This window comes from Salvelinus alpinus, chromosome 6 (genome assembly GCF_045679555.1).
Source record: "Salvelinus alpinus chromosome 6, SLU_Salpinus.1, whole genome shotgun sequence".
Classification (NCBI taxonomy): domain Eukaryota; kingdom Metazoa; phylum Chordata; class Actinopteri; order Salmoniformes; family Salmonidae; genus Salvelinus; species Salvelinus alpinus.
In genome coordinates, this window is record NC_092091.1 from 11711186 (window position 1) to 11734814 (window position 23629).

Consider the following 23629-nt stretch of genomic DNA (forward strand, 5'->3'; position numbering starts at 1 on the left):
ACACGTCGCTTGCGCGAGCGTCGCAAAATAAATTTAGAAATCCATGTTATTCAATTATTGCACCCACACTGCTCGCGAGCGCCAACGATCGTCTGCGATGCCAAGGGCTAAAATAGAACTCCTTTCTATTTCTGACACATATCGCGCTGCAAATCCTGCTTCTCCTATCTCCTCATTGGTTTATAGAAGCAGGTGCCCACGTGCCATCTCCTCATTGGTTATACCCATGTGGGTGATTGAAAGACAAAATGTTTTGCCGGTTGTCGTGGTAAAAGTGTAGATGCCAATCACCATATAAGTTCAAAGATGAAAAATCCTGAAAGGAGGAGAGATGACTAGAAACGATTCGGTTGGCCGTTTTATGTGTGGATTAATTGTCGGAGGAGAGGACCTTGTGCATTTCAGGTAAAATAACAACTCAATGTTTATATCCCAGGACAAATTAGCTAGCAACTGCAAGCTAGCTAAATAGGACAAATTAGCTAGCAAGTGCAAGCTAACTAGCTAAATTGACATACATATTTAATGCTTTTCGACCAGTCCCCAAATTAATGTAAGTGGTTCAGAGTTTGTTTTGATATTTGAACCTGCGTGTCGTGATCGCGTTTGGTGTAGGGGGACAAACATTTTTTATGCATGATGGCGCACGCGCGCAGCCGGTTTGGGTTCCGTGTTAGGGTGTAATTTACTCCCAGGGGGACCCCATATATGGTAGTCCCTTGTTTCTCCCTTGATGAGGAAGCCCACAGACACAACATGGCCTCTCACCAACTGTTGCTTTAACCACCAACTCAGCTCTACTCAGAAATAAATTGTGCTGTTCTTCCACAGGGGGGGGGGGGGGGGGTCCTTTAATGCCCTCCCCTGTCTGCTGCTTCTGGCCCTTTACTCCAGACTTACGTCGGTCCCTTTGGCTTGGGACCTTCTTCTGTCACTAGGGTCTCTGGCTCAGTCTTTCTCAATTTATCAACATCGGTCTGTAGAGTGTGTCCTTCTGGCACCTTACCAATAGAGAAGCTGAGAGTCACTGCTGCAAAGACACACAGATACAGACAGACACAAAATAAAACGTGGTACACAGCGGCGGGGCCATCTTCCTCTTCTGTGGTTGATACTCTCCTACAGTGGGACACGTGGATCCAGGTATCTCTCTCCCAGCGATTCTGACTGGAGTTAGGGTGGTCAGCAGCACCTGGTATGGTCCACCGAGGTTGGTGCCAGTGCGTTCGTCTCAGATCCGACACCATCATCCAGTCACCAGGGGAGATCTTCTGCAGCTGTCCTCGCTTTGGCTCGGGCAGGGCAGCTCTCACCTGTATATAGATAGAAGTTCTTAACAAAACTCCGAAGTCTATCATATACTTTACCATCTGGTCGTCCACAACCGTCAATGTAAGCTGGGCCTGCTTCACAGGCACGTCGTCCATCTTCATCGGCCTTCCTGTAAGTATTTGATGGGGCGACAATCCAGTAGACTGTAGACGAAGGAGAAATCTCTAATAGGTACCAAGACATTGGAAGGTCCTTATCTCAAAAGTGAGTTTACAAGTGTATCAAAGTTCAAAGTAGATTTACTTTCCCCATTGTTCCTCAAAAATGCTGTGCATATCATTTGTAGCTCTGAGTATCTACTTTTATCCAATGTAAAAAATAAATAAATAATGTTTTTTGCTACATAAGACCAAATTCAGGTGGTGAGTCACAAGGTTCAGTACCCAGTACTATACTACATCAGTATCCAGGACCATACTACATTTAAAGGTTCAGTATCCAGTACTATAATACATTTAAAGGTTCAGTATCCAGTACTATACTACATTTAAAGGTTCAGTATCCAGTACTATACTACTTTTAAAGGTTCAGTATCCAGTACTATAACACATTTAAAGGTTCAGTATCCAGTACTATACTACATTTAAAGGTTCAGTATCCAGTACTATAATACATTTAAAGGTTCAGTATCCAGTACTATACTACATTTAACGGTTCAGTATCCAGTACTATAATACATTTAAAGGTTCAGTATCCAGTACTATACTACATTTAAAGGTTCAGTACCCAGTAAATATACTACATTAAAATGTTCAGTACCCAGTACTATACTACTTTTAATGGTTCAGTATCCAGTACTATACTACATTTAAAGGTTCAGTATCCAGTACTATACTGCATTTAAAGGTTCAGTATCCGGTACAATTCTGCATCAGTATCCAGTACTATACTACATTTAAAGGTTCAGTATCCAGTACTATACTACATGTAATGGTTCAGTATCCAGTACTATACTACATTTAAAGGTTCAGTATCCAGTACTATACTACATTTAAAGGTTCAGTATCCAGTACTATACTACATTTTTTATTTATTTTTTTTATTTTTTATTTTACCGTTATTTTACCAGGTAAGTTGACTGAGAACACGTTCTCATTTGCAGCAACGACCTGGGGAATAGTTACAGGGGAGAGGAGGGGGATGAATGAGCCAATTGTAAACTGGGGATTATTAGGTGACCGTGATGGTTGAGGGCCAGATTGGGAAGTTAGCCAGGACACCGGGGTTAACACCCCTACTCTTACGATAAGTGCCATGGGATCTTTCATGACCTCAGAGAGTCAGGACACCCGTTTAACGTCCCATCCGAAAGACGGCACCCTACACAGAGCAGTGTCCCCAATCACTGCCCTGGGGCATTGGGATCATTGTTTAGACCAGAGGAAAGAGTGCCTCCTACTGGCCCTCCAACACCACTTCCAGCAGCACCTGGTCTCCCATCCAAGGACTGACCAGGACCAACCCTGCCATCCAACCCTGCTTAGCTTCAGAAGCAAGCCAGCAGTGGTATGCAGGGTGGTAGGCTGCTGGTTCTGCTGGTTCAGTATCCAGTACTATACTACATTTAAAGGTTCAGTATCCAGTACTATACTGCATTTAAAGGTTCAGTATCCGGTACAATTCTGCATCAGTATCCAGTACTATACTACATTTAAAGGTTCAGTGTCCAGTACTATACTACATTTAAAGGTTCAGTGTCCAGTACTATACTACATTTAAAGGTTCAGTATCCAGTACTATACTACTTTTAAAGGTTCAGTATCCAGTACTATACTACATCAGTATCCAGTACTATACTACTTCAGTGTCCAGTACTAAACTACTTTTAAAGGTTCAGTGTCCAGTACTATACTACTTTAAAGGTTCAGTATCCAGTACTATACTACATCAGTATCCAGTACTATACTACTTCAGTGTCCAGTACTATACTACTTTTAAAGGTTCAGTATCCAGTACTATACTACATCAGTATCCAGTACTATACTACTTCAGTGTCCAGTACTATACTACTTTTAAAGGTTCAGTATCCAGTACTATACTACATCAGTATCCAGTACTATACTACTTCAGTGTCCAGTACTATACTACTTTTAAAGTTTCAGTGTCCAGTACAATACTACATTTAAAGGTTCAGTACCCAGTAATATACTACTTTCAAAGGTTCAGTATCCCATACTATACTACATTTAAAGGTTCAGTATCCAGTACTATACTACATTTAAAGGTTCAGTATCCAGTACTATACTACTTTTAAAGGTTCAGTATCCAGTACTATACTACATTTAAAGGTTCAGTATCCAGTACTATACTACATTTAAAGGTTCAGTATCCAGTACTATACTACTTTTAAAGGTTCAGTATCCAGTACTATACTACATTTAAAGGTTCAGTATCCAGTACTATACTACATTTAAAGGTTCAGTACCCAGTACTATACTACTTTTAAAGGTTCAGTATCCAGTACTATACTACATCAGTATCCGGTACTATACTACTTCAGTGTCCAGTACTATTCTACTTTTAAAGGTTCAGTATCCAGTACTATACTACTTTTAAAGGTTCAGTATCCAGTACAATACTACATTTAAAGGTTCAGTACCCAGTAATATACTACATTTAAAGGATCAGTATCCAGTACTATACTACATTTAAAGGTTCAGTATCCAGTACTATACTACTTTTAAAGGTTCAGTATCCAGTACTATACTACATTTAAAGGTTCAGTACCCAGTACTATACTGCATTTAAAGGTTCAGTATCTGGTACAATTCTGCATTTAAAGGTTCTTTACCCAGTACTATACACCATTTAAAGGTGCAGTACCCAGTACTATAATACATTTAAAGGTTCAGTATCCAGTACTATACTACATTTAAAGGTTCAGTATCCAGTACTATACTACATTTAAACGTTCAGTACCCAGTAATATACTACATTCAAGGTTCAGTATTCAGTACTATTCTACATTAGTATCCAGTACTATACTACATTGAACTGTTCAGTATCCAGTACTATACTACATCGGTATCCAGTACTATACTACATTTAAAGGTTCAGTATCCAGTACTATACTACATCAGTATCCAGTACTATACTACATTTAAAGGTTCAGTATCCAGTACTATACTACATCAGTATCCAGTACTATACTACATGTAAAGGTTCAGCATCCAGTACTATAATACATCAGTATCCAGTACTATACTACATCAGTATCCAGTACTATACTACATTTAAAGGTTCAGTATCCAGTACTATACTACATTTAAAGGTTCAGTATCCAGTACTATACTACTTTTAAAGGTTCAGTATCCAGTACTATACTACATCAGTATCCAGTACTATACTACATTTAAAGGTTCAGTATCCAGTACTATACTACATTTAAAGGTTCAGTATCCAGTACTATACTACATTTAACGGTTCAGTACCCAGTAATATACTACTTCAGTATCCAGTACTATACTACTTTTAAAGGTTCAGTATCCAGTACTATACTACTTCAGTGTCCAGTACTATACTACTTTTAAAGGTTCAGTATCCAGTACTATACTACTTTTAAAGGTTCAGTATCCAGTACAATACTTCATTTCTATATACAGAGGTCAACAGAGACAGCCTTGACTTCAGCTCAGAAAACAATGATATAAGCAAACATATACAAAAATACTGGCTGTTCTGTGAGTGTACCACATCTGACCTTTTTTAATAGGTACAGGTAGGTTTCAGTGCTGTGTACATCCAGCCACCAGTGGTGTTTGCGTGGGGGGGTTGAGCCTCCGAAGTAGCAGGGTCTTAGTGGACTCAGTCTCTTCAGCAGTGGCTTCTGTTGACTCAGTCACCATCTCACAGCAAGAGGCTGTTTGTCACCATCTCACAGCAAGAGGCTGTTTGTCACCATCAAACAGCAAGAGGCTGTTTCAGTCACCATCAAACAGCAAGAGGCTGTTTGTCACCATCAAACAGCAAGAGGCTGTTTCAGTCACCATCAAACAGCAAGAGGCTGTTTGTCACCATCAAACAGCAAGAGGCTGTTTGTCACCATCTCACAGCAAGAGGCTGTTTGTCACCATCAAACAGCAAGAGGCTGTTTCAGTCACCATCTCACAGCAAGAGGCTGTTTGTCACCATCAAACAGCAAGAGGCTGTTTCAGTCACCATCTCACAGCAAGAGGCTGTTTGTCACCATCTCACAGCAAGAGGCTGTTTCAGTCACCATCAAACAGCAAGAGGCTGTTTGTCACCATCTCACAGCAAGAGGCTGTTTCAGTCACCATCAAACAGCAAGAGGCTGTTTGTCACCATCAAACAGCAAGAGGCTGTTTGTCACCATCAAACAGCAAGAGGCTGTGTCAGTCACCATCAAACAGCAAGAGGCTGTTTCAGTCACCATCTCACAGCAAGAGGCTGTTTCAGTCACCTTCACACAAGCAGAAGGACTCTCAGATCGGAAGACATCTGAAATATCATCACACCAATGAATGGATACATTTTAAATGATACATGACATGAATAAACAAACCTTGATGTGAAATACATGTTCATTACGTGAGACCCAAAGTAACAGCAAGTAAAAACGCTCACTGTTTTCTTGCAGGAATCAAAGTGCATCCATGTATCCATAGTGTCATATCTCAGACATGATCTGTTGAACAGTAATCACCAAGAGCTGCTTTCTCAGACACAGATTCAGACTAGTCCTGGAGAAAAAGCATGTTCAATAGAGATTTCCATTTCAACTGTTGTTATTGTTCAAGACTAGGTTTACCAATCTGTGTCTGGGAAACCAGCCCTAAGACTTAAAAGATGGAATCCGTAATTGGTGAAAATACCATGTCCATTTGCGATATAACAATAACAAAGTATTGTCATTGAACACTTATTTTACCAGGTAAGTTGACTGAGAACACTTTCTAATTTACAGCAACGACCTGGGAAAAGTTACAGGGGAGAGGAGGGGGATGAATGAGACAAAAATGAAGCACTTCCTAACCTCCTGCCAAATGTATGACCATATTAGAGACACATACAGTTGAAGTCTGAAGTTTACATACACCTTCGCCAAATACATTTCAACTCAGTTTTTCACAATTCCTGACATTTAATCAGAATAAAATTCCCTGTCTTAGGTTAGTTAGGATCACTACTTTATTTTAAGAATGTGAAATGTCAGAATAATAGAAGAGAGAATGATTTATTTCAGCTTTTATTTCTTTCATAATATTCCCAGCGGGTCAGAAGTTTACATACACTCAATTAGTATTTGGTAGCATTGCCTTTAAATTGTTTAACTTGGAGTCAAACGTTTCGGGTTGCCTTCCACAAGCTTCCACAATAAGTTGGGTGAATTTTGGCCCATTCCTCCTGACAGAGCTGGTGTAACTGAGTCAGGATAGTAGGCCTCCTTGCGCGCACACGCTTTTTCAGTTCTGCCCACAATTTTTCTATGGGATTGAGGTCAGGGCTTTGTGATGGCCATTCCAATACCTTGACTTTGTTGTCCTTAAGCCATTTTGCCACAACTTTGGAAGTATGCTTGGGGTCATTGTCCATTTGAAAGACCCATTTGCGACCAAGCTTTAACTTCCTGACTGATGCCTTGAGATGTTGCTTCAATATATCCACATAATTTTCCTTCCTCATGAAGCCATATATTTTGTGAAGTGCACCAGTCCCTCCTGCAGCAAAGCACCCCCACAACATGATGCTGCCACCCAGTGCTTCACGGTTGGGATGGTGTTCTTCGGTTTGCAGGCCTCCCCCTTCTTCCTCCAAACATAACGATGGTCATTATCGCCAAACAGTTCTATTTTTTGTTTCATCAGACCAGAGGACATTTCTCCAAAAAGTATGATCTTTATCCCCATGTGTAGTTGCAAACCGTAGTCTGGCATTTTTATGGTGGTTTTGGAGCAGTGGCAATATAGGACTCGTTTTGCTGTGGATATAGATACTTTTTTTACCCGTTTCCTCCAGCATCTTCACAAGGACCTTTGCTGTTTTTTCTGGGATTGATTTGCACTTTTCGCACCAAAGTACGTTCATCTCTAATAGACAGAACACGTCTCCTTCCTGAGCGATATGAAGGCTGCATGGTCCCATGGTGTTTATACTTGCGTACTATTGTTTGTACAGATGTACATGGTACCTGCAGGCGTTTGGAAATTGCTCCCAATGATGAACCAGACTTGTGGAGGTCTTCTACAATTTATTTCTGAGGTCTTGGCTGATTTATTTTGATTTCCCCATGATGTCAAGCAAAGAAGCACTGAGTTTGAAGGTAGGCCTTGAAATGCATCCACAGGTACACCTGCAATTGACTCAAATGATGTCAATTAGCCTATCAGAAGCTTCTAAAGCCATGACATCATTTTCTGGAATTTTCCAAGTTATTTAAATGCACAGTTAACTTAGTGTATGTAAACATCTGACCCACTGGAATTGTGATACAGTGAATTATAAATGAAATATTCTGTCTGCAAACAATTGTTGGAAAAATGACTTGTGTCATGCACAAAGTAGATGTCCTAACCGTCTTGCCAAAACTATAGTTTGTCAACAAGAAATGTGTGGAGTGGTTGAAAAACAAGTTTTACTGACTCCAACCTAAGTGAATGTAAACTTCCAACTTCAACTGTATTTCCCTCAGATTACACACACCCACAAAGAATTAGAAAACATATACAATTTGATAAACTCCCATATCTACTGGGTGAAATACCACAGTGTGCCATCACAGCAGCAAGATTTGTGATCTGTTGCCACAAGAAAAAGGCAACCAGTGAAGAACAAACCATTGTAAATACAACCCATGTTTATTTATTTTCCCTTTTGTACTTTAACTATTGCACAATGTTACAACACTGTATATATAAATTTGACATTTGAAATGTCTTTATTCTTTTGGAACATTTGTGAATGTAATTTTTATTTCTAATTGTTTATTTCACTCTTGTTTATTATCTATTTCAATTGCTTTGGCAATGTAAACATGAGTTTCCCATGCCAATACATCTTTTAAATTGAAATTGAATTGAGAGAGAGCGAGACATCCGGTAAAGTTGTGGAGATGAGGGAATATGTGATCAGAACCCCTCCAGTCTGGTTAACCACAGTTAGGTCCAGTGTGGACTATCAATACAAGTGACCACTTAGAATGTGACCCAGGTCAATGGGTCTGAACAGAACTTGTCTAAACACAACTGGAATATCATTAGTTTGTGATTCATTGTTAATGGATTTTCAATTAGGAACACAGAGGAACAACCTGACAACACACATAACAAAATAACAATAACAACAAAGAGCAGGAAACCACTAAAGTCATTACCATATTGTCATGTTGTAATGACAGGGAGAAACAATCTAATATCTAGAACACTACTTTAGATCTGGTCTAAAGAAGCCTAGTGCACTACGCAGGGAATAGGGAGCTATTTGGAACAGAGACACCAACTCCTGTATGAAAATCTTTCTCTCCCTCATCTGTCTGATATATCTGCCCATTTCCCCTCTCATCCTCCCTTTTCATTCTATTCTATCAGCCACACCACTAGCTCACCTCCACACAATACATTTACAAGTTAAAGACACAACTTGGAATAAATAACAAAGGAAAACTATTACTAGATGAAGTTTAGTGTTGTATTTTTTTATTTCCCATCACCATAAATCATATTTAATCACTGAACAGTAGCAGACCTAACTTCATCTGTTCCTGACTCTGGATAGCGGATTAAAAAGACCATCAATCTCCAATGATATTAAAGTACTATTCTGAACATTACCTATATACTGTGGCAAGTCAAGATATCTGCTGGTTTTATTGTTTGGTCAATATCACCACCTGCTGGACAGGTTTAATGTTGCTTGACTGAGATGTATGGGAGGATGAAAGATGCCAAATTTAGGGCCGGTTTCCTGGACATCTACATTGAACATACTTTTTAGTCTAGGACTACGATTAATCTGTGTCTGGGAAACCAAACCATATAGTTAAGTTACTATCTGTTCAATGTCCAGGAAACCAGTCCATATAGTTTAGTTACTATCTGTTCCATGTCCAGGAAACCAGTCCATATACTTTAGTTAGTTAGTAAGTGATACTACCTGTTCAATGCCACTGAGGAGAATTACATAAAGACAGAGAACCAATTGAGAAAACATATCAATGGTTCTGAATGACAATTAATATACATCAACACCATACATCATGATTCATGTGAATGTACAAGATTAAAACATTGCATTTGATGAAATATGAAAACGAAGCATTTTAATGCATGAAACCTCTGAAGATCAAAACAGTCAGAAAGAAATATTCTGTAAAGAAAAACAGAGCAGAATGAATCATCACATCTGGGGACCATCACCACCAGCATGACTAGTATCTATGTGGACCCTACTACAGTTTAACCAGCTCAGCTATAGACTACACCAGCATGACTAGTATCTATGTGGACCCTACTACAGTTTAACCAGCTCAGCTATAGACTACACCAGCATGACTAGTATCTATGTGGACCCTATGACAGTTTAACCAGCTCAGCTATAAACTACACCAGCATGACTAGTATCTATGTGGACCCTACTACAGTTTAACCAGCTCAGCTATAGACTACACCAGCATGACTAGTATCTATGTGGACCCTACTACAGTTTAACCAGCTCTGCTATAGACTACACCAGCATGACTAGTATCTATGTGGACCCTACTACAGTTTAACCAGCTCAGCTATAGACTACACCAGCATGACTAGTATCTATGTGGACCCTACTACAGTTTAACCAGCTCTGCTATAGACTACACCAGCATGACTAGTATCTATGTGGACCCTACTACAGTTTAACCAGCTCAGCTATAGACTACACCAGCATGACTAGTATCTATGTGGACCCTACGACAGTTTAACCAGCTCAGCTATAGACTACACCAGCATGACTAGTATCTATGTGGACCCTACTACAGTTTAACCAGCTCAGCTATATACTACACCAGCATGACTAGTATCTATGTGGACCCTATTACAGTTTAACCCGCTCAGCTATAGACTACACCAGCATGACTAGTATCTATGTGAACCATACTACAGTTTAACCAGCTCAGCTATAGACTACACCAGCATGACTAGTATCTATGTGGACCCGACTACAGTTTAACCAGCTCAGCTATAGACTACACCAGCATGACTAGTATCTATGTGAACCATACTACAGTTTAACCAGCTCAGCTATAGACTACACCTGCATGACTAGTATCTATGTGGACCCTACTACAGTTTAACCAGCTCAGCTATAGACTACACCAGCATGACTAGTATCTATGTGGACCCTACCACAGTTTAACCAGCTCATCTATAGACTACACCAGCATGACTAGTATCTATGTGGACCCTACTACAGTTTAACCAGCTCAGCAGTAGCATAGAGATAAAACCCAGGATAGAGGGGCTGAGTGAATGTGGTCTGGACTCTGTGGAGGAGGGTCATTGTGTCAGAAACACTGTAGAAGGACAGAGTACCTGCCTTGTGATCCAGGTACACTCCTACTCTGGAGGACTGAGGGCCTGATACTTTAGTCCTAACATTATTGTGACTGAAATAATCCCCTATAGAGCACTCTAAACTCCAGGACTTGTCATTTTTTCCAAATCCAACTTCTTCCTCTGTTCTTCCGATATCTTTATATGAGACTGCTGTATGAAACAATGAACCATTCCACTCCACCTCCCAGTAACAGCGTCCAGACAGACCCTCTCTACACAGAACCTGACAAATGTTTGTGAATCTGTCTGGATGGTCAGGATATGGCTGGACTGTGCTTGTATAGGCCACCTTTCTGTTCCCTTCAGACAGAGAGAGGTGAGAGTTCGCTGTGTTTGGGTCCAGTGTGAGCTGACAGGAATCTGGGAGAAGAGCAGAGCAGAGACCAATGAGGGGAGTTGATAAGTTAAGTCAGATACTGTATCTACCCTGTCTTGGATTAGAGCACAGCAGAGATCAAATCAGAAAAATATGAGGAGTCAGATAGATACCCAGTCTTTGATTAGATCTACTATTGCTATATATTTCTAGAGGGATTGTTAGGAGTGTCAGTAAAAAGAGACTGTTAGTTACTTTAGAATAAAGAGACTCACATTGTAACAACTGTTCTCTGGTCTTGGGCTCTGGAGGCAGTACAACATCCACTATATTCACTACAGACACACAAACACATTGACAGAGAGGGAATGTTATCATCATACCATATTCCACATGTATATGACTAGTAGGGAACTTTTAATGGTCTAAAGTTGATGTTCTTATTATTTTCAACACACCTGTAGTGGAGATCTTGGTCCATTCTCCTTTAAGGAAGTCTTCTAGTTTCTCTCTCAGTTCAGACACAGTCTTACTCACATCTCCAAAGTACTGAAGAGGATGGACAACGATGCTGGGTAAGTCTGAAGATACACTGATACTGGAGAGAGACTGATAACTCTGGAAAGAGAGACAGACAGATTGACAGACACCATAATGATTGAGATGAATAGTTTCACATTAAGTTAATTTCACATCACATGTAACAAGACAGTTTAGTTACCTGGAGGAAATGGATGTGATCCTCTGTGTGTGAGAGCTGCTCCAGCTCAGTGCTTCTCTTCCTCAGCTCAGCTATCTCCTGCTTCAGTTGCTCCAGGAGTCCTTCAGCTTGACTCACTTGAGCCTTCTCTTGGGCTCTGATCAGCTCCTTCACCTCAGAGCGCCTTCTCTCAATGGAGCAGATCAGCTCAGTAAAAATCTGATCACTGTTCTCCACTGCTGCCTGTGCAGAGCGCTGTAGAGAGAGAGAGACAGAGACTGACTTGCCATCCTCATTACACTAACACCCCCCCCCCCCCCCATCCTCCTAAAATCACATTGTGTGCCACAACCTCCACACAATCACATTAGACAGTACCCAACACCACAGTTCTCCGTAATGCACCCGAAGCGAAAATGTTTCTTCTCCACTGGGTTGAAGCCATCACAAACTACCCCTACTCTAACTCTAACAGATAAACAGTGGAAACCAATTAACAAACCCTTCACCATCAGAAAATTAATTCAGTGAATATGCAACAACCAAAATAAAATTAAAATATTAGCAATTACAAACCACAACACCCTCGCAACCAACTTCTTCTTCATATAATGGAGGTCCTCAAATCAACGTTAAATGTGCATGGCGCCACCTACTGTGCTGGAGTGTGTTCAATCACGGTTTACAACATTTCTAAATCCTCCTACCTAACCTCTACTGTAAGTCGCTCTGGATAAGAGCGTCTGCTAAATGACTAAAATGTAAATGTAAAATGTAACTCAGTACTTCTGAGAAAGTAAAAAAGAGCCCTACTAACTTCTAATAGACCCTCCCCCATCCCCAAAATCCCTTCCAAACCCCTCGAACCCCATCCAACCTCAAAGACCCTATTCTTCAATCTTTCCCTCTCTTCAACATCCTTACAACAATATAAAAACACATGCTCCACCGTTTCATTGACCATACCCTCCAGACACAAACCATTCACATGCTGCCAACCAGATGTAATGACCAGTTCAATGTACAATGTCCTAAACACAATCGAGTAAACACCACCTCTTCCTTCCAAGTCTGACCTTTGAATCTTGGTCCACCGACCTTTCTTTGGAGGGAATATAAATGCCGTCCCTTGTGCTCAGAGTCCAGTCTCTTTGCCACACATCTATCAAAATGTCTCTGATCTTACATTTGGCCTCACCTCTACCCAGTGAAACATTAATATCAATTATATCTGGTTTCAAAACTCTTTTAGGTAACTGGTCTACAATTTCATTCCCTTCCAAACCTGAATGTGCTGGGACCCAGCAGAATCTCACTACTACACCCATTCTCTCAATTCTCCATAATAACATTAATACCTCCAATAGTAGGTCACTCCTATTAGATTTACCAGATGATAAACTATTCAATACAGACAGAGAATCTGAGCATACTATAATTCTAACAGGTTGTACATCCTCCACCCACCGGAGGGCAACACTGACAGTTCATCTGTTAGTCTTCTACATATCTGCACATCAAATTCAGGAAGGTAAACACCTGCTCCTGTGCTCCACTATCTGGGTCCTTGGATCCATCTGTGAAAAGCGGTAAAAAAGCATAAAAACTTCTACCAATGTAATTGTCAACCAGTTTCCCTTCATCACTGACTTCTGACCAATCCTTCCTTTTCTCTACCAAGGTTAGATCAACAACAGGATCTGGGAGTAACCACGGAGGAACATCCCCTATCATTCTTCGCTACTCTGGCCTATTTATTGCCTACCTCCTCATGCCTTTTGCACACACTGTATATAGACTTTCTTTTTTTTTGACTTGTTTATTGTTTATTCCATGTGTAACTCTGTGTTGTTGTCTGTGTCACACTGCTTTGCTTTATCTTGGCCAGGTCACAGTAGTAAATGAGAACTTGTTCTCAACTAGCCTACCTTGTTAAATAAAGGTGAAATAAAACAAATTAAAAAATCACCTGTCACTACAGAAGGGCCAACCTCCAACTCCCTCAAACCACTCTCATCAGCAAGCTTTCCAACTGTCCAACCAAAACCACTGTCTTGTCTACTAGTATATTCCCAACAGTCATCTAGAACAGTAGCAGTGGGATGCTCAACCTCACAGCCTTTCAACCCAATAAGATAATGACAAATTATTACACTGTATATCCAAAGGCATCTCACCTGCCTCCACTAGTAAGACACATACAGATGTTGATTTAAATGCACCAATACATATCCTTAAAGCTATATACTGGATTCTGTCCAGCTTCTGAAGACAAGTCTTTGCCGCTGTTCCATAAACTATACACCCGTAATCAATTGTCGTCCTGATCAGAGCTCTATAAATATCCATCAACGATTGTCTGTCAGCACCCCATTCATAACCAGAGACCCACACAACCAACTACCATGAAAGTGATGGAATGAGAGAGAGAGATACATCGTTACAACACTGTACATAGACATAATATAACATTTCTTCTTCTTTGGAGTTTAATGGCGGTTGGCGTCCAATATGTTGCATTACCTCCCAAAACTGAACTATAATATATATCTATTTTACTTTGTCATACAAAATGGGAAAAGGGGAAATTATGATAATACTAGGAACATTTCATTTTTTCTTTTATAAAAAAATACTCTTCCAACTAACCCTGCAGTCACTAAAAACCCACTACCCCATTCCACTACTTTGACCCTATCTGCTCCTGCACCATGCCAACGACCTGGGAGGACGGGACACCACCACTCAACACACCCTGGAACTCTTCTGTAGTCACATCTCGTAATCTAGTATGACCAAATACTTCTCTGCAGCTGTCACCACAACATCTATTTCCTGTGATTTAGGTTCCATTTCTGCGGTACAGTTGATAACCATTGCTATGAACGCTAAGAAGCTAACCTTACTGAAACATATATCACTCGTTGGCCTTTCCCTCTGTGCTGGCACAGATCTACTACTCACAGGGATCCTCTCAGGATCCCTCACCCTTGACCCATCCTCCTCTACTTTCTTCACTGCCTCAGCATACGACACCTTCTGCACTACTCTGACTCTATCCACCTCAACCTGCCTCTCTCTCACCGGACCCTTCTGATCCCCAGCAACATGGACACCCCTACAGTTGACACACAACTTTATCCACCAAAACTACACAATCCTCTATCCCATGACCTCCTGCACACTTCCCACATCTTGGAATCTCCCTCCTACAAACTGCTGCAACTTGACCATAAACGTTGCACCTGAAACAGCTCAGTGGATTCAACACAAAGACTCTAACAGGATAACTGATATATCCTAACATGACTGTCGGGTAAAGACTCAAAACTCAAAAGGACTGACAGTGACTCCTCTTTTTCACCACGCTCACCACCGGGTCTGCGTCACACCAAACCGCGGGCATTACAAACACCTGGAATCTTCAACTTCAATTGCTCCACCTCCACACTTAACACTACACCAGAAATCACACATTTCAATGGTGTCCTGTTCCTGAGATCAAAACAAGAAACAGATATTGACCCAAGTTATGTGACACGGAGCGCCCACTCCCTCTGGTCAGAAGAAACACAAACAAATATCACAAGTCCACTACAGGTTACCTAGGTTACCTTCACTGATTCAACTGCACCCAACTCCTTTCCCAACCACCCTGAAAACACTAATGGATCTGCCAAAAGGTATGGATCCACTTTCTCCAAAAATGTAACTCCTACTGCACCAGATTCTTCTTTATCATGTCCATTGATGTCAGGCTCTGGTTCTGAGCTCTTCACCACACCTTCTACCTCTCTAACCCTCCCTCATTCATTTCCATTTCACCTCCAGAACTCAGTCTGGCGCACGACTCACTCTGTTTGCACTTGAATTATAACATTTGAAATGTCTCTATTCCTTTGAAACTTTTGTGAGAGTAATGTTTACTGTTTATTTCTGATTGTTTATTTCACTGTTGTTTATTATCTATTTCACCTTCTTTGGCAATGTAAACATATATTTACCATGCCAATAAAGTCCTTTGTATTTAATTAATTTGAGAGAGAGAGAGAGAGAGAGAGAGAGAGAGAGAGAGAGAGAGAGAGAGAGAGAGAGAGAGAGAGAGAGAGCTCCATGTTAATGTATAGGGGACATGAGTCGGTCATGGTTACTCATGGTTATGTGATGAGGTAGCCCAGTCGGTTACATTAAGCTGTCTATTCTCTGAAAGGGGTCCAGACAGCCCGTTCCCAACAGTGAGGTCAGTTGGATTGGAGAGGGGCCCCTCTCCCTCTCTCTGACTGGAGGAGAGAAGTGAAATGGTGTGTCTCCTCTGGTCAACAATACTCACCTTGAGAGACTCCACAGCCTGTTGGAGCTCCTTCAGCTCCTCCTCTCTCTCCTGGAATCTCTGCTGGACCTTCTGCTGACTCATCCCCAGCTGCCTCTGTGGAGAATCACTCTTCAATGAGCTATCAAGCTTTATTAGTCCAGCAGATCAATAGTATAGTCATGTGACATAGGACCCATAGAGAGGAAGGTCTACAATCTTGAGGAAGTCCCTTTACAATATTATATTATGTTGCTATGTGAATGATTATAGTTTTTATGGTAGGACTACATGTATCAAGGCGTTTGGACTCATAACTTTGGACTCATTAAAGGGCATTCAGAATGATAATGGTGTTAGACTTTAGAAAATGGTGATACATTTGGAGAATCTGGGTTAACATAATCAAGGTTTGTGTTCATATTTGTTCTGCTGAGGATCATTTTAATTTGAATGATCTCATATTCAAACAGCCTTAGTTCCTACAGTATCTTTAATTCTTTGTTTATCAGACAGTCACCAACAAGTTGTTCTGGTCTTACCTGTTTCTCAGTCCTCTCTGCTGCAGCTGACACTGTATCATGGCCTTTATGTTCATCCATCACACACTGATAACAGATACACTGCTGATCGGTACGACAGTAAACCTCCAGCAGTTTGTCATGATGAGAGCAGATCTTCTCCTGTAGTTGTGCGGTGGCTTTGACCAACTTGTGCTTCTTGAAAGCAGGAGATTCATAGTGAGGTTGGAGGTGAGTCTCACAGTAAGAGGCCAGACACACCAGACAGGACATGAGGGCTTTCTGCTTTCTGGTCCCAGTGCAGAAATCACACGCCACATCTCCAGGTCCAGCATAACAGTGAGCAGGAGGGGGAGCAGCCTGGAGTCCTGTCTTCTTCAGTTTCTCCACCACCTCAGCCAATATGTTATTTTTCATCAGCGTAGGCCTTGGAGTGAAGGTCTGTCTGCACTGAGGACAGCTGTAGACCCCTTTCAGAACATCCTGATCCCAGCAGTCCTCAATACAGCTTCTACAGTAACTGTGTCCACAGGGGATGGTGACTGGTTCCTTCAGTAGATCCAGACAGACAGAACAACAGAACTGGTCCTGGTCCAGCAGAACTCCCTGCTGAGCCATTTGGACGGTTGTTCACTCTCACACAGACAGACGACACAGAGACTCAGATCAGTTTCGTTTCCTCAGAAGAGAGTTTGTGGGAGGGGGATGGACTTCCTGGTTCTGCCAGAGGGGTGGGGTTAGATGGAGGGAGGGATGGGTTAGAGGAATGGAGGAAGAGAGAGAGGAACTGCATGCAACGTCAAGAGGGAGACAATTAGTTTTGTTCCTTGGTTAGAGCCCTTAACATGGAACAAATGAAATAATGAATATTAAAATGTGAGTTGTTTGAATATATAAAGGGTAACAGTTTCTTTGGAGTAAATATGTATCTTTATTTTAATGACCTTTATAATGCCTTATAATACACCTATGTGTTCTAATTCATCAATAATGCCTGAGGAGGTGTGGTTTATGGTTAATATACAGTACCACGGCTAAGGGCTGTTCTTAGGCAAGACGCAACACGGATTGAAAATGATCTAACACTTTCAAAAATACAGTCAAATGTTATTATATTGGTCGCATACACATATTTAGCAGATGTTATTGAGGGTGTAGTGAAATGCTTGTGTTCCTCGGTCCAACAGTGCAGTAATATCTAACAATACACACACATCTAAAAAGCAAAGAAAATATTTGGACAAGCAATGTTGGAGTCCCAATTATAAAAAAAAATATATATATATATGTGATGTGATACATAGACAATTTGGAGTACATCTGTAGTATATCTGAAGAATAGTTTATGTACAGCAAGAGTTAAATAGGATAGTCCTTGACTAGAAAACAGTATATACATATGAAGTGGGTAAAACAGTAAACATTATTAAAGTGACCAGTGATTCCATGTCTATGTACACAGGGCAGCAGCCTCTAAGGTGCAGGGTAGAGTAACCTGGTGGTAGCTGTCTAGTGACAGTGACTAAAGTTCAGGACAGGGTAGAGTAACCTGGTGGTAGCCGTCTAGTGACAGTGACTAAAGTTCAGGGTAGGGTAGAGTAACCTGGTGGTAGCCGTCTAGTGACAGTGACTAAAGTTCAGGACAGGGTAGAGTAACCGGGTGGTAGTCGTCTAGTGACAGTGACTAAAGTTCAGGACAGGGTAGAGTAACCTGGTGGTAGCCGTCTAGTGACAGTGACTAAAGTTCAGGGTAGGGTAGAGTAACCTGGTGGTAGCCGTCTAGTGACAGTGACTAAGGTTCAGGGTAGGGTAGAGTAACCGGGTGGTAGCCGTCTAGTGACAGTGACTAAAGTTCAGGACAGGGTAGAGTAACCGGGTGGTAGTCGTCTAGTGACAGTGACTAAAGTTCAGGACAGGGTAGAGTAACCTGGTGGTAGCCGTCTAGTGACAGTGACTAAAGTTCAGGGTAGGGTAGAGTAACCGGGTGGTAGCCGTCTAGTGACAGTGACTAAAGTTCAGGATAGTGTAGAATAACCGGGTGGTAGTCGTCTAGTGACAGTGACTAAAGTTCAGGACAGGGTAGAGTAACCGGGTGGTAGCCGTCTAGTGACAGTGACTAAAGTTCAGGACAGGGTAGAGTAACCGGGTGGTAGTCGTCTAGTGACAGTGACTAAAGTTCAGGACAGGGTAGAGTAACCGGGTGGTAGCCGTCTAGTGACAGTGACTAAAGTTCAGGACAGGGTAGAGTAACCGGGTGGTAGTCGTCTAGTGACAGTGACTAAAGTTCAGGACAGGGTAGAGTAACCGGGTGGTAGCCGTCTAGTGACAGTGACTAAAGTTCAGGACAGGGTAGAGTAACCGGGTGGTAGTCGTCTAGTGACAGTGACTAAAGTTCAGGACATGGTAGAGTAACCGGGTGGTAGCCGTCTAGTGACAGTGACTAAAGTTCAGGACAGGGTAGAGTAACCGGGTGGTAGTCGTCTAGTGACAGTGACTAAAGTTCAGGACAGGGTAGAGTAACCGGGTGGTAGCCGTCTAGTGACAGTGACTAAAGTTCAGGGTAGGGTAGAGTAACCGGGTGGTAGCCGTCTAGTGACTAAAGTTCAGGGTAGGGTAGAGTAACCGGGTGGTAGTCGTCTAGTGACAGTGACTAAAGTTCAGGACAGGGTAGAGTAACCGGGTGGTAGCCGTCTAGTGACAGTGACTAAAGTTCAGGACAGGGTAGAGTAACCGGGTGGTAGTCGTCTAGTGACAGTGACTAAAGTTCAGGACAGGGTAGAGTAACCGGGTGGTAGCCGTCTAGTGACAGTGACTAAAGTTCAGGACAGGGTAGAGTAACCAATGGGTAGCCGTCTAGTGACAGTGACTAAAGTTCAGGGCAGGGTAGAGTAACCGGGTGGTAGCCGTCTAGTGACAGTGACTAAAGTTCAGGACAGGGTAGAGTAACCGGGTGGTAGCCGCCTAGTGACAGTGACTAAAGTTCAGGACAGGGTAGAATAAACGGGTGGTAACCGTCTAGTGACAGTGACTAAAGTTCAGGGTAGGGTAGAGTAACCGGGTGGTAGCCGTCTAGTGACAGTGACTAAAGATCAGGACAGGGTAGAGTAACCGGGTGGTAGCCGTCTAGTGACAGTGACTAACGTTCAGGGCAGGGTACTGGGCAGGGGGCGGCTAGTGGTGACTATTTTACTGTCTGATTGCCTTGAGATAGAAGCTGTTTTTCAGTCTCTCTGTCCCAGCTTTGATGCACCTGTTCTCACCTCACCTTCTGGATGGTAGCAGGGTGAACAGGCAGTGAGTTATCAGCTGAACTGTGAGGTGTTGTCCATTCGTTGTCCGTACGTTGTCCGTACGTTGTCCAGACGCTGTCTGTGTTTTTTCATTAAATGTTCAACTCCCTGTACTTGCTTCTCATCTCCCAGCGTCTGTCCTCACACTTTGCTCTGTTTTGACATGTATTTCTGGCATGTTCCACAGGCTCTGACTGTCTGCTCTATATCAACATTCATATTGGGCCAGAATAACACTGCTTCTGTATGTCGTTTTGACTTTTCCATCCCCAGATGGTCCTGGTGTATTTTAGTCAGCATATTTTTCTGTAACACACTTGGTATCACAATTCTTGAACCATTAAACATAATTCCACCCAGTACAGATATCTCATCCCTGTATTGACCAGAAGGGTATAGCTTGTACAGACCACCCGCATGTCATGGCTTCAACCTCTTTGGGACTGGGGGGCAGTATTGATTAGCTTGGATAAAAAGGTTCCCAGAGTAAACTGCCTGCTACTCAGCCATAATAGCTAGAATATGCATATAATTAGTCGATTTGGATAGAAAACACTCTGACGTTCTAAAACTGTTTGAATGATGTCTGTGAGTACAACAGAACTCATATGGCAGGCAAAAACCTCAGAGAAAATCCAACCAGGAAGTGGGAAATCTGAGGTGTGTAGTTTTTCAACTCATTGCCTATCGAATATACAGCGTCTATGGGGTCAGATTGCACTTCCTAAGGCTTCCACTAGATGTCAACAGTCTTTAGAACCTTGTTTGATGCTTCTACTGTGAAGGAGGGGGGAATGGGAGCTGAATGAGTCAAATCAAATCAAATTTTATTTGTCACATACACATGATTAGCAGATGTTAATGCGAGTGTAGCGAAATGCTTGTGCTTCTAATTCTGACAATGCAGTAATAACCAACGAGTAATCTAACCTAACAATTCCACAACTACTACCTTATACACACAAGTGTAAAGGGATAAAGAATATGTACATAAAGATATATGAATAAGTGATGGTACAGAACGGCATAGGCAAGATGCAGTAGATGACATCGAGTACAGTATATACATATGAGATGAGTAATGTAAGGTATGTAAACATAAAAGTGGCATAGTTTAAAGTGGCTAGTGATACATGTATTACATAAAGATGGCAAGATGCAGTAGATGATATAGAGTACAGTATATACATATACATTATATTAGGTGGCATTGTTTAAAGTGGCTAGTGATACATTTTTGATCAATTCCCATAAATTAAAGTGAGCTGGAGATGAGTCAGTATGTTGGCAGCAGTCACTCAATGTTACTGGTGGCTGTTTAACAGTCTGATGGCCTTGAGATAGAAGCTGTTTTTCAGTCTCTCGGTCCCTGCTTTGATGCACCTGTACTGACCTCGCCTTCTGGATGATAGCGGGGTGAACAGGCAGTGGCTCGGGTGGTTGTTGTCCTTGATGATCTTTATGGCCTTCCTGTGACATCGGGTGGTGTAGGTGTCCTGGAGGGCAGGTAGTTTGCCCCCAGTTATGCATTGTGCAGACCTCACTACCCTCTAGAGAGCCTTCCGGTTGTGGGCGGAGCAGTTGCCGTACCAGGCGGTGATACAGCCCGACAGGATGCTCTCGGTTGTGCATCTGTAGAAGTTTGTGAGTGCTTTTGGTGACAAGCCGAATTTCTTCAGCCTCCTGAGGTTGAAGAGGGCGCTGTCTGTGTGGGTGGACCAGTTCAGTTTGTCTGAAAAAGGCTTTTTCGTAGTAAAGCCTTTTTGAAATCGGACACTGTGGCTGGATTTACAACAAGTTTATCTTTAAAATGGTGTAAAATACATATACGTTTGAGGAATTTTAATGATGGGATTTCTGTTGCTTTGAATTTGGCGCCATGCAATTTCACTGGCTGTTGGCAAGGTGGGACGCTACCGTCCCACATATCCCAGAGAAGTTTTAACAAACACTCATCTTCTGCAGCAGCACGTGAAATAACAGTCCACATTTCATCTGAGACTGGGCAACTCTTTCTGATAAGATTTACATGTATGGTATCGTCCTGCTCCTATATCTGGTTTAGTTGTGAGCTGTCACAAGCTCTGGACAATGTGTCTGCCACTAACAATTCTTTCCCTGGTCTGTACTCCAGTTGCAAGTCACATTTCTGAAGTTTTAGAAACAGTCTCTGTAGCCTTGGTGGTGTGTATGTTAGACCCTTCTTAACAATAGTAACCAAAGGTTTATGATCTGTTTGGGCCCACACTGTTTTACCTTAGATAAACACATGGCATTTATCACATGCATATGACAGTGTCAATGCCTCTTTCTCAATCTGTTCATAGTTCCACTCAGAAATTGTCAGAGACCTGGAGTCATGTGACTGGGCGCCATCTAGTGTCAAACTGCTGAAACAACACTGCACCTAAACCTGCTTTAGAGGCATCTGGACACCACCTAGTGTCAAACTGCTGTAACAACACTGCACCTAAACCTGCTTTAGAGGCATCTGGACACCACCTAGTATCATACTGCTGTAACAACACTGCACCTAAACCTGCTTTAGAGGCATCTGGACACCACCTAGTATCATACTGCTGTAACAACACAGCACCTAAACCTGCTTTAGAGGCATCTGGACACCACCTAGTGTCAAACTGCTGTAACAACACAGCACCTAAACCTGCTTTAGAGGCATCTGCTGAGATGTTGGTGTTGATCATCACAGAACCTCAGTACTGGAGCGTTCATGATCAATGCCTTGAGCTGCTCCAACTCTTCCTGCTGATGACTGTTCCAACACCACTCTGTAGTTTTACACAGTACACTTCTCATCTGACTCGTGGGAGTTGACAGACTAGGTACACATTTACCCACATAGTTAACCATATCTAAGAACCTTTGTACACCCTCTTGATCGGTAGGCGGTGGCATGTTCTTGATGGCTGTCACTTTGCTCTGGTCTATCTGAACACCTTCACATGTTAGTTTTTCACCCAAGAAGGTTATTTGTGTCTTTCTGAATTCCCATTTAGCTGTGTTTATCTTTAGTCCGTTATCGCTGGCTACATCAAGTGCTGCTTTCAACCTGGTGTTGTGTTCTTCAACAGTCTGACTCCATCTACATCATCAATGGACACTGTGGTGTCTGGCACACTCTCAAATATATTTTGGACTGTCCTATGAAAGACTTTGTGCTGGAGTGAGAACAAACAGGAGCCTTTTAAATGAGAACCTACCAGAAGGAGTATTGAAAGTAGAAAGCCTTGTAGCTTTGAGTAGTAATTGTCCTCTGTTATGTCCCTGAATAGGCAGCTGGAAGTGTTCCCTTTTTACATGCTTGTTTATCTCTGTTGGATCCATACAGTCTGAGAGAGCTGTCTTTCTTCTCCACTATTACGAGTGAGTGGACCCATTCAGTAGGCTCTGCTACTTTGTCTAGGATATATAAGGCCTCTAGCCTCAGTATCTCTGCTTTTAGCTGATCTCTTAGTGATAATGAGACCTTTCTAGGTACATGGATCCCTGGTCTACAGTATCTCTGCTTTTAGCTGGTCTCTTAGTGATAATGAGATCTTTCTGGGTACATGGATCCCTGGTCTATCTGGCTGTTTTAACTCCATGTTGTGCTGCA

At 42.0% G+C, this 23629-nt stretch overlaps 1 protein-coding gene across 1 annotated transcript; it reads right to left on the minus strand.

Moving 5' to 3' along the window:
* Positions 1–10047: 10047 nt before the first annotated feature.
* LOC139578149 (tripartite motif-containing protein 16-like) lies at positions 10048–17440 on the minus strand. The gene is made up of 6 exons (XM_071405401.1): positions 16745–17440; positions 16224–16319; positions 11915–12148; positions 11652–11811; positions 11469–11528; positions 10048–11237 (listed from the first exon to the last, which is right to left on the minus strand). Exons 1-6 carry the CDS (start codon positions 17339–17341, stop codon positions 10729–10731), a joined length of 1656 nt encoding a protein of 551 aa, XP_071261502.1. The 5' UTR covers positions 17342–17440; the 3' UTR covers positions 10048–10728.
* Positions 17441–23629: the final 6189 nt, after the last annotated feature.